The 12,520-nt window shown below is 46.7% G+C and overlaps 1 protein-coding gene across 2 annotated transcripts in view; it reads right to left on the reverse strand.

Moving 5' to 3' along the window:
* LOC106581657 (melanophilin) overlaps positions 1 to 12,520 on the reverse strand; it is a 155,655-nt gene that overhangs the window by 94,290 nt on the left and 48,845 nt on the right. For both annotated transcript variants that reach the window (XM_014163857.3, XM_014163856.3), the window contains exon 3: positions 656 to 877. In XM_014163857.3, coding sequence (XP_014019332.1) covers positions 656 to 877 — 222 coding nt within the window. The remainder of the gene's footprint in view (positions 1 to 655; positions 878 to 12,520) is intronic.

A 12,520-nucleotide genomic window follows, 5' to 3' on the forward strand; every position in this document is an offset into this window, starting at 1 on the left:
CAGAACAGTTGGAACTGGAGCAGGGATATTCAATGTCTGCTTTTTTATTTTCACCCATCTTACCAATAGGTGCCCCTTTTTGCGAGGAATTGGAAAACCTCCCTGGTGTTTGTAGTTGAATCTGTGTTAGAAATTCACTGTTCAACTGAGGGACCTTACAGATAGTTGTGTATGTGGGACACAGAGATGAGGTAGTTATTCAAAAATCATGTTAAACACTATTACACAGAGTTAGTCCATGCAAATTGTTATGTGACTTGTTAAACAAATTTGTACTCCTGACCTTATTTAGGTTTGCCATTTCAAAGGGGTGGAATAATTATTGACTCAAGACATTTCAGCTTTTCATTTTTAATTAATTTCAACAAAATTCTACAAACAATCCATTTAAAATTGAGACTGTAACACAACAAAATGTGGAAAAAGTCAAGGGATGTGGATACTTTCTGAAGGCACTATATATTAGCATTACAGTTGTTGTGCTAATGTCCTAACCTTAGCATGTTTCTTCAGTTCAACTGGTCATACGGTAGGGGTCGCACACCCAGCTGACATACTTTTTGTTGTAGATGCTTCAGGCCCTAGCATGTCATCATATATTAGCGTGAAGGTTGTTATACCGAGATGTTAGCATTAGTATGTTTCTCCAGCTCACCTGGACATGTGGCAGGGGTCGCATACCCATCCGCGCTCCTTCTTGTTGTAGCGGCTGCAGGCCTTGCAGGTGTACAGCTGGCAGTCCAGACACTGGCGCTTGCTGTTGACCAGGAACTTGAAGGGCTGCAAGCAGCGGATGCAGTGGGACTCTGTCAGGCTGGTCCCAGTGCCCAGCAGCTCTCTCTTGGTGTCCTCCTTCTCTAGCTGCGTCTTGAGCTCTCTGCAAAATACACAAGGATGGATGGATAAATTGATTGACAGAGAAATATAAACAGAAGATGGATAGAATGGCAGAGGCCAGATAGTTACAAATAATTTCTAGACTGCAAATTGACCGCAAGAAGCCCAAACAGATATAATATTAGACTAAAACATAATAATTTCAAACCTTGCTTGAATTTGTATACAATCACATACAATGAGTATACCAAACATTAGGAACAACTTCCTAATATTGAGCTGCACCACCGCTTTTGGCCTCAGAACAGCTTCAATTTGTCGGGGCATGGACTCTACAAGGTGTCGAAAGAGTTCTACAGCTGGGCACTGGGACAGGAATGCTCGCCCATTTTGACTCCAATGCTTCCCATAGTTGTGTCAAGTTGGCTGGATGTCCTTTGGGTAATGCACCATTCTTGGTACACCCAGGAACCTGTTGAGCGTGAAAACCCCAGCAGCACTGCAGTTCTTGACACAAACCGGTGTACCTGGCAGCTACTACCATACCCGTTCAAAGGCACTTAAATATTTTGTCTTGCGCATTCACCGTCTAAATGGCACACATTCAAAATCTATGTCTCAATTGTTTCCAGGCTTAAAAATCCTTGTTTAACTTGTTTACTCCCCTTCATCTACACTGATTGAAGTGGATCTAACTAGTGACATCAATAAGGGATCATAGGTTTCACCCCACCCCCCCCCCAAAAAAGCAAGAATTTCTTTAGCTCAGAAAACCTGGGGGGCCAAATAAAATCACCTGCGGGCCAAATTCACAGTTGGGGAACCCTGCTGTAGTGGATGGATGGATGGATGGATGGATGGATGGATGGATGGATGGATGGATGGATGGATGGATGGATGGATGGATGGACAGACAGAAGTAAAGACAGAAGAATGAACATAGGAAAGGACAAATGGAGGGACAAACTGACAGTAGATAGGAAAGACAGTAGATTGATTATTCTATACCAGTCACAGGAGTGGAACACAATGGCCCAATTTTTCTGTAAGCCTGCAATCAGTCCCTTTCCTATCCTGTAATATGTTCAGTGATGGACCAAGGCATGTGTATCCTTGGGCTATCCAAAGTAATGAAGGTGCACTGGTATCTATGAAAGGCTTTCTATGAAGCCCGAGAGGCACGGCTCACATCTGTGGTTACATATATTTTACATAAACTGCAAACATGGCCCTGGGAAATAAGTCTGTGAGGCCATGTGAGCCATCTCACATGACTAGCCCAAAGGCTAAAATGCTATCACTTAGCAGATGAAAACTGAAGCATTATTGCTTCCTTTAAGCGGTACAATATGTTTAGTTTTCTTTGCCAAATATCAAAGCCTTGCTTGCTTGTAACAATGAAAGACAAATGTAACATATTTACAGTTTATGGTAAGGGAATGGTAAATGTCATTATGTGCTTCTTGAGTGAAAACTGACTTTTAGCTCTAACTTGTAGGCTTATGCTACGTGTCAATCTGCATTAAGCCGATTCGTTCACAACTGGCTGCTGGCTGGTGGCTGCATGGGAGTTCTCGGTATGAGCTGGAAACATGGTGGTTTTAAACTCAGCAGATTGTGTGTTCTCCAACCTTGGGAAAGTCTGAATCCCTGCCACAACTAAACCCCTGCATATCAAATGTCAACCGCTAACCTCATGAGACAACAGGTAATAAGAGAGAACTAGAAATATACGTGGCATCAGAGGTAGACATGGAGAAGGCTAACAATTCAATTTTCAATTTTCTACATGAAAACAAGTGATATTGGGGGGCTGAATGAGGGTAATTTGAGCCAGTTGAAACTGGTTTCCCTTGTCTGTCTCTCGCATTATGGTGGATTGCAAAAAGTACTTGGTGGCCATCTTGGCTATACATGATCTCGTGACATGCACGGTTGATATACAGTCGTTTCTGAGGCATATTAATCCAATAGTATGTGTCAGTAATAACGCTCAACATGCATATTGATACAGTACCTTAACTGCACTGGACTTGTACAGTTAGTAGAGCCTGACAGAAAAGTTCCATGTATGCATAATGGCTGAATTCTAGCATTGGACATACACATTGAAGTCGGAAGTTGACATACACTCAATTAGTATTTGGTAGCATTGTCTTTAAATTGTTTAACTTGGGTCAAACGTTTTGGGTAGCCTTCCACAAGCTTCCCACACACAATAAGTTAGGTGAAATTTGGCCCATTCCTCCTGACAAAGCTGGTGTAACTGAGTCAGGTTTGTAGGCCTACTTGCTCGCACACACTTTTTCAGTTCTGCCCACACATTTTCTATAGGATTGAGATCAGGGCTTTGTGATGGCCACTCCAATTCCTTGCCTTTGTTGTCCGTAAGCCATTTTGCCACAACTTCAGAAGTATGCTTGGAGTCATTGTCCATTTGGAAGACCCATTTGCGACCAAGCTTTAACTTCCTGACTGATGTCTTGAGATGTTGCTTCAATATATCCACATAATTTTACTTCCTCATGATGCCATCGATTTTTGTGACGTGCACCAGTCCCTCCTGCAGCAAAGCACCCCACAACATGATGCTGCCACCCCCGTGCTTCACGGTTGGGATGGTGTTCTTCGGCTTGCAAACGTCCCCCTTTTTCCTCCAAACATAACGATGGTCATTATGGCCAAACAGTTTTATTTTTGTTTCATCAGACCAGAGGACATTTCTCCAAAAAGTATGATCTTTGTCCCCATGTGCAGTTGCAAACCGTAGTCTGGCTTTTTTTATGGCAGCTTTGGAGCAGTGGCTTCTTTCTTGCTGAGCGGCCTTTCAGGTTATGTCGATATAGGACTCGTTTAACTGTGGATATAGATACTTTTGTACCTGTTTCCTCCAGCATCTTCACAAGGTCCTTTGCTGTTGTTCTTGGATTGATTTGCACGTTTCACACCAAAGTACGTTCATCTCTAGGAGACATAACGTGTCTCCTTCCTGAGCGGTATGACGGCTGTGTGGTCCCATGGTGTTTATACTTGCGTACTATTGTTTGTACAGATGAACATGGTTCCTTCAGGTGTTTGAAAATTGCTCCCAAGGATGAACCAGATTTGTGGAGGTCTACAATTTCTTTTCCGAGGTCTTGGCTGATTTCTTTTGATTTTCCCATGATGTCAAGCAAAGAGGCACTGAGTTTGAAGGTAGGCCTTGAAATACATCCACAGCTACACCTCCAATTGACTCAAATTTGTCAATTAGCCTATCAGAAGCTTCTAAAGCAATGACATCATTTCCTGGAATTTTCCAAGCTGTTTAAAGGCACAGTCAACTTAGTGTATGTAAACTTCTGACCCACTGGAATGTGATACAGTGAATTATTGTCACGACTTCTGCCGAAGTCGATGCCTCTCCTTGTTAGGGCGGCAGTCGACGTCGACGGTCTTCTAGCCATCGCCAATCCATTTTTCGTTTTCCCACACACCTGGTTCTCATTTCCCTCATTATGTCTTGTGTATTTAACCCTCTGTTTCTCCCATGTTTTTGTGTGGTATTGTTTATCGGTTTTCATGTATGCGCACGTTCGGCTGGTTGCTCTGGGTTATGTTCAACCCGTATTTGTATTTTGTGTTAGTTTGTGCCGTGTGCTTTTGATTCGCTTAACCTCTTGGGGCTAGGTGGGACGCTAGCGTGCCACCCGTGGTGCACTCCATCAACAGCAGGTGCATTTCAAGAGCGGCAAATTTGAATCCAAATAAATGTCAAAATTCAAATTTTTCAAAAATACAACTATTTTACACCATTTGAAAGATAAACATCTCCTTAATCTAACCACGTTTTACGATTTCAAAAAGGTTTTACGGCGAAAGCATAAATTTAGAGTATGTTAGGACAGTACATTTACAAGAGTTGTGTGTAATGTTTTGTCAAGTCAAAGACAGGGTCACCAAAACCATAAAACCAGCTAAAATGATGCACTAACCTTTTGGTGTATTGTATTGTATAACATAATGTCCTAGGGTTGTCATCTGATGAAGATCATCAAAGGTGAGTGCTGCATTTAGCTGTCTTCTGGGTTTTGGTGACATTATATGCTGGCTTGAAAAATGGGTGTCTGATTATTTCTGGCTTGGTACTCTGCTGACATAATCTAATGTTTTGCTTTCGTTGTAAAGCCTTTTTGAAATCGGACAGTGTGGTTAGATTAACGAGAGTCTTATCTTTAAATGGCTGTAAAATAGTCATATGTTTGAGAAATTGAAGTAATAGGATTTTTAAGGTTTTGAAAATCGCGCCACAGGATAGCCGTGGCTGTTACGTAGGTGGGACGAATTCGTCCCGCCTAGCCTAGAGAGGTTAACATCCTTATCATTTATCGCCCTCCAGGTTCCCTTGGAGAGTTCATCAATGAGCTTGACGCCTTGATAAGTTCCTTTCCTGAGGATGGCTCACCTCTCACAGTTCTGGGTGACTTTAACCTCCCCACGTCTACCTTCGACTCATTCCTCTCTGCCTCCTTCTTTCCACTCCTCTCCTCTTTCGACCTCACCCTCTCACCTTCCCCCCCTACTCACAAGGCAGGCAATACGCTTGACCTCATCTTTACTAGATGCTGCTTCCACTAATCTCATTGCAACTCCCCTCCAAGTCTCCGACCACTACCTTGTATCCTTTTCCCTCTCGCTCTCATCCAACACTTCTCACTCTCCCCCTACTTGGATGGTATTGCGCCGTCCCAACCTTCGCTCTCTCTCTCCCGCTACTCTCTCCTCTTCCATCCTATCATCTCTTCCCTCTGCTCAAACCTTCTCCAACCTATCTCCTGATTCTGCCTCCTCAACCCTCCTCTCCTCCCTCTCTGCATCCTTTGATTTCCTCTGTCCCCTATCCTCCAGGCCGGCTCGGTCCTCCCCTCCTGCTCCGTGGCTCGACGACTCACTGCGAGCTCACAGAACAGGGCTCCGGGCAGCCAAGCGGAAATGGAGGAAAACTCGCCTCCCTGCGGACCTGGCATCCTTTCACTCCCTCCTCTCTACATTTTCCTCTTCTGTCTCTGCTGCTAAAGCCACTTTCTACCACTCTAAACTCCAAGCATCTGCCTCTAACCCTAGGAAGCTCTTTGCTACCTTCTCCTCCCTCCTGAATCCTCCTCCCCCTCCCCCCCCCTCCTCCCTCTCTGCGGATGACTTCGTCAACCATTTTGAAAAGAAGGTTGACGACATCCGATCCTCGTTTGCTAAGTCAAACGACACTGCTGGTCCTGCTCACACTGCCCTACCCTGTGCTTTGACCTCTTTCTCCCCTCTCTCTCCAGATGAAATCTCGCGTCTTGTGACGGCCGGCCGCCCAACAACCTGCCCACTTGACCCTATCCCCTCCTCTCTTCTCCAGACCATTTCCGGAGACCTTCTCCCCTACCTCACCTCGCTCATCAACGCATCCTTGACCGCTGGCTACGTTCCTTCCGTCTTCAAGAGAGCGAGAGTTGCACCCCTTCTGAAAAAACCTACACTCGATCCCTCCGATGTCAACAACTACAGACCAGTATCCCTTCTTTCCTTTCTCTCCAAAACTCATGAACGCGCCGTCCTTGGCCAGCTCTCTTGCTATCTCTCTCAGAATGACCTTCTTGATCCTAATCAGTCAGGTTTCAAGACTGGGCATTCAACTGAGACTGCTCTTCTCTGTGTCACGGAGGCTCTCCGCACTGCTAAAGCTAACTCTCTCTCCTCTGCTCTCATCCTTCTAGACCTATCTGCTGCCTTTGATACCGTGAACCATCAGATCCTCCTCTCCACCCTCTCCGAGCTGGGCATCTCCGGCACCGCGCACGCTTGGATTGCGTCCTACCTGACAGGTCGCTCCTACCAGGTGGCGTGGCGAGAATCTGTCTCCGCACCACGTGCTCTCACCACTGGTGTCCCCCAGGGCTCTGTTCTTGGCCCACTCCTATTCTCGCTATACACCAAGTCACTTGGCTCTGTCATATCCTCACATGGTCTCTCATATCATTGCTATGCAGATGACACACAATTAATCTTCTCCTTTCCCCCTTCTGACAACCAGGTGGCGAATCGCATCTCTGCATGTCTGGCAGACATATCAGTGTGGATGACGGATCACCACCTCAAGCTGAACCTCGGCAAGACGGAGCTGCTCTTCCTCCCGGGGAAGGACTGCCCGTTCCATGATCTCGCCATCACGGTTGACAACTCCCTTGTGTCCTCCTCCCAGAGTGCTAAGAGCCTTGGCGTGACCCTGGACAACACCCTGTCGTTCTCAGCCAACATCAAGGCGGTGACCCGATCCTGTAGGTTCATGCTCTACAACATTCGCAGAGTACGACCCTGCCTCACACAGGAAGCGGCGCAGGTCCTAATCCAGGCACTTGTCATCTCCCGTCTGGATTATTGCAACTCGCTGTTCGCTGGGCTCCCTGCCTGTGCCATTAAACCCCTACAACTCATCCAGAACGCCGCAGCCCGTCTGGTGTTCAACCTTCCCAAGTTCTCTCACGTCACCCTGCTCCTCCGCTCTCTCCACTGGCTTCCAGTCGAAGCTCGCATCCGCTACAAGACCATGGTGCTTGCCTACGGAGCTGTGAGGGGAACGGCACCTCCGTACCTTCAGGCTCTGATCAGGCCCTACACCCAAACAAGGGCACTCCGTTCATCCACCTCTGGCCTGCTCGCCTCCCTACCTCTGAGGAAGCACAGTTCCCGCTCAGCCCAGTCAAAACTGTTCGCTGCTCTGGCACCCCAATGATGGAACAAGCTCCCTCACGATGCCAGGACAGCGGAGTCAATCACCACCTTCCGGAGACACCTGAAACCCCACCTCTTCAAGGAATACCTGGGATAGGATAAAGTAATCCTTCTAACCCCCCCCTTAAAAGATTTAGATGCACTATTGTAAAGTGGTTGTTCCACTGGATATTATAGGTGAATGCACCAATTTGTAAGTCGCTCTGGATAGGAGCGTCTGCTAAATGACTAAAATGTAAATGTAAATTTAAATAAAAGGCTCCGTTTTGCTACCAAATATCTGCTCTTCTGCGCCTGACTTCCTATAGCCCTTCACGCATACCTTGACAGAATACTACACCCATTATGGAGTCAGCAGGAGCAGGTACCTATGGTAGCGGAGTTGAGGAGCGCATCCTGGAGCACACGGCGTTGATTCACCATCTCGGCACCGCCATGGACCGTGTCATCCAGACGATGGATCGCTGGGAGAGACAGGGAGGTCCTCCAGTACCTCCCCCAGCACAACAGGGGGAGGTCCTCACTACCCATCCCTCCTGTACCCGGTTCCAGTGGGATGCGTCTCGCCCTTCCCGGGGAGTATGATGGGTCGGCGGCACGGTGCCAGGGTTCCTGCTACAGCTGGACCTCTACCTGGGCACCGTTTATCCAGCTCCCTCGGGAAGGAAGAGGGTGTCCGCCCTCGTCTCGTGCCTCTCAGGGAGAGCTCTGGAGTGGGCCAATGCTGTGTGGGGAGAAGGAGATGCGGCGTTGGAGGACTTCACGGAGTTCACCCACCACTTCCGGGCAGTATTCGACCACCTGGCCTTCCCTGTAGCTCAGTTGGTAGAGCATGGTGTTTGCAACGCCAGGGTTGTGGGTTCGATTCCCACGGGGGGCCAAGTACGAAGAAAAAAAACAAATGTATGAAATGAAAAAAATGAAATGTATGCATTCACTACTGTAAGTCGCTCTGGATAAGAGCGTCTGCTAAATGACTAAAATGTAAATGTAAATGTGGTAGAGCGACGGGTGAACGTCTCTTCCACCTAAGGCAGGGGACGAGGAGCGCCCAGGAGTTTGCACTGGAGTTTCGGACCTTGGCCGCCGGAGCGGGATGGAATGACAGGGCCCTCATCGACCACTACCATTGCAGCCTGCGCATGGATGTCCGTCGGGAGTTGGCCTGCAGGGATACCACTCTTACCTTCGACCAGCTAGTCGACATGTCCATTCGGTTGGATAAACTGCTGGCCACCCGCGGACGTCCAGAGAGGGCTCTGCCTATGGAGATGGGAGGTGCTGCGCACAGGGAGAACGGAGGAGGGGCTTTCACATGTACCATTTGTGGCCGCAGAGGTAACACTGCCGGTCGGTGCCGTGTTGGTTCCTCTAGGGTTCGAGGCAGCAGGCAGGGCACTCTTGCGTCACCCCAAGTGAGAAGGCACCATTCTCACCCACAGCCCTCTGTTGCACACATGTTTGTGTTTGTTACTTTTCCTCAGTTTTTCCCACATTCCCAGCATAAGGCGCTCGTCGATTCAGGCGCGGCTGGGAATTTTATTGACAGATCATTTGCCCATAGTTTAGGAATCCCCATCGTTCCAGTGGATGTGCCCTTCCCCGTTCACGCCTTAGATAGTCGACCATTAGGGTCAGGGTTGATTAGGGAGGTCACCGCTCCTTTGGGCATGGTGACGCAGGGGGGGTCATACGGAGAGAATTAGTCTCTTCCTTATTGACTCTCCTGCGTTTCCTGTGGTGCTGGGACTACCCTGGTTAGCTTGTCATAACCCCACTGTTCTTGGCCACAGAGGGCTCTCACGGGATGGTCGCGAGAGTGCTCAGGTAGGTGTTTAGTGGGGTTATGCACTAACCTCACCCCCTTCCAGTGTGTATTGGGGTATCAGCCAGTTCTGGCTCCTTGGCATCAGAGTCAGACCGAGGCTCCTGCGGTGGACGACTGGTTCCGGCGCGCGGAGGAAACATGGGACGCCGCCCATGTTCACCTTCAGCGCGCCGTAGTGAGACCCCGGTGCGGGTCTGGCTCTCGACCCGAAACCTGCCCCTCCGCCTGCCCTGCCGGAAGCTGGGTCCGCGGTTTGTGGGGCCATTTAAAGTCCTGAGGAGAGTGAACGAGGTTTGTTACAGGTTACAGCTTCCCCCCGATTACTGCATTAACCCCTCGTTCCATGTGTCTCTCCTCAGGCCAGTGGTGGCTGGCCCGCTCCAGGAGTCTCTGGACATCGAGGGGGCCCCGGCGTACTCCGTTCGTTCCATACTGGATTCGAGACATCGGGCGAGGGGCCTTCAGTATCTCGTGGACTGGGAGGGGTACGGTCCGGAGGAGAGATGCTGGGTTCCGGTGGAGGACATGTTGGATCCTTCTCTGCTGCGAGAGTTCCACCGTCTCCATGGGGATCGCCCTGCTCCTCAAGGCCGGTGTCGACGCACTCCTGGAGCTGCGCGTCGGTGTTCAGCGGTCGACGTCGCCGGTCTTCTAGCCATCGCCGATCCATTTTCATTTGTTTTGTCTCGTTTTCCCACACACCTGGTTCTCATTTCCCTCATTATGTGTTGTGTATTCAACCCTCTGTTTCCCCCATGTCTTTGTGTGGTATTGTTTATCTGTTTTCATGTATGCGCACGTTAGGCGGGTTGCGCTGGATTATGTTCAACCCGTATTTGTATTTCGTGTTCATTTGTGCCGTGTGCTTTTGGTTCGCCAAATAAAAGGTTCCGTTTTGCAACCAAATAACTGCTCTTCTGTGCCTGACTTCCTACAGCCCTTCATGCATACCTTGACAATTATAAGTGAAATAATCTGTCTGTAAACAATTGTTGGAAAAATGACTTGTGTCATGCAAAGTAGATGTCCTAATCGACTTTCCAAAACTATTGTTTGTTAACAAGACATTTGTGGAGTGGTTGAAAAACGAGTTTAAATGACTCCAACCTTAGTGTATGTAAACTTCCGACTTCAATTGTACATTAAATAAACTCATTGTCCTTGATCTCAAGGACCCAATAATACATTCAGCTGGAAGCGTTGCTCTTATAAGGTGATATCATGATCACCTGCACCATTAGAATACAGAGAGGCAGACTTGCAACACCCCTAAGCAACAAAACATTTTTTGTGGTAATTTATTAGGATCCCCATTAAGCAGCTACTCTTCCTGGGGTCCACACAAAACATGAATAGACAAGAACAGAACTACAAATAAAAAAACGGCACACATAGCCTACATATCAATACATACATACAACATACAGTATCTAGGTCAAATAGAGGAGAGTCATTGTACTGTGAGATGTTGCTATTTGGTTTGTTTTTTTACTGACAGGACTACCAATTTGGTTGTTCCAGAATGAGGGTAGGAAAATTCTTGGAGGCAGATGTGACACGGTTTAACTGTGCTTAGACCCTATATTTACTGTAAATTGTAATTAAGACAGAGATTATATAAATTAGCATACCACTCAACTCAACCATTTCAGTGCGTTAGAGGATAAAGTCAATAATGTAAGGCTTATAAATTGTGTTTTAATACCACATGGAACCCAGAGAAGGGAGACATAACTTGCTTTACAATGTCCAGCAAATCTCTTGACATCATATAAACACTGAATGTGTACATCAAAGACATTGATAAAAAGACTTAGTGTTTAAATTAAATGGAAGAGCAGTAATGTGTAAGCATGGAAAATGTGAAATCGTACATAAAATGCAAACGCTTAAACTGTATACAGTAGATGCCACAACAAATGCAATCATTTACAAGGTTTAGAAACAAGTAGGGTGAATTCATTCATATTCATATAAATCAGGTCTTCACATTCAAATTGCTGCAAAGAAACCACTGCTAAGGGACACCAATAATAAGAAGAGACATGCTTGGGCCAAGAAACACAAGCAATGGACATTAGTACAGTGGAAATCTGTCCTTTGGTCTCATGAGTCCAAATTTGAGATTTTTGGTTCCAACCGCCGTGTCTTTGTGAGACGCAGTAGGTGAACAGATTATCTCTACATGTGTGGTTCCCACCGTGAAGCATGGAGGAGGTGGTGTGATGGTGTGGGGGTTCTTTGCTGGCGACACTGTCTGATTTATTTAGAATTTAAGGCACACTTAACAAGCATGGCTACCACAGGATTCTGCAGTGATACGCCATCCCATCTGGTTTGCATTTAGTGGGACTATCATTTGTTTTTCAACAGGACAATGACCCAAAACACCTCCAGGCTGTGTAAGGGCTATTTGACCAAGAAGGAGAGTGATGGTGTTCTGCATCAGCCAACCTGGCCTCCACAATCACCTGACTTCAACCCAATTGACATGGTTTGGGATGAGTTGGACCGCAGAGTGAAGGATAAGCAGCCAACAAGTGCTCAGTATATGTGGGAACTCATTCAAGACTGTTTGAAAAGCATTCCAGGTGAAGCTGGTTGAGAGAATGCCAAGAGTGTGCAAAGCTGTCATCAAGAAGACAAAGGGTGGCTACTTTGAAGAATCTCAAATATAAAATATATTTTGATTTGTTTAAAACTGTTTTGGTTAATGCATGATTACATATGTGTTATTTCATAGTTTTGATGTCTTCACTATTATTCTACAATGTAGAAAATAGTAAAAATAAAGAAAAACCATTGAACGCGTAGGTGTTTCCAAACTTTTGACTGGTATTGTATATCTCACTAGGTCAGGATTTTTAAGCCTCCATACAGTGTCTTTGGGAATTTTTCAGACCCCTTCACTTTTTCCACATTTTGTTAAGTTACTGCCTTATCCTAAAATGGGTTAAATAAATAAAAAAGCCCTCAGCAAGTCTAGCCAGAGCCCGGACTTGAACCCGATTGTACATCTCTGGAGAGACTTGAAAATAGCTGTGCCTGACCTGACAAAAACATTTTTTTTAAATCAATTTTAGAATAAGGCTGCAACCT

The sequence above is a fragment of the Salmo salar genome, chromosome 21 (assembly GCF_965601325.2).
Source record: "Salmo salar chromosome 21, fSalSal1, whole genome shotgun sequence".
Taxonomy (NCBI): domain Eukaryota; kingdom Metazoa; phylum Chordata; class Actinopteri; order Salmoniformes; family Salmonidae; genus Salmo; species Salmo salar.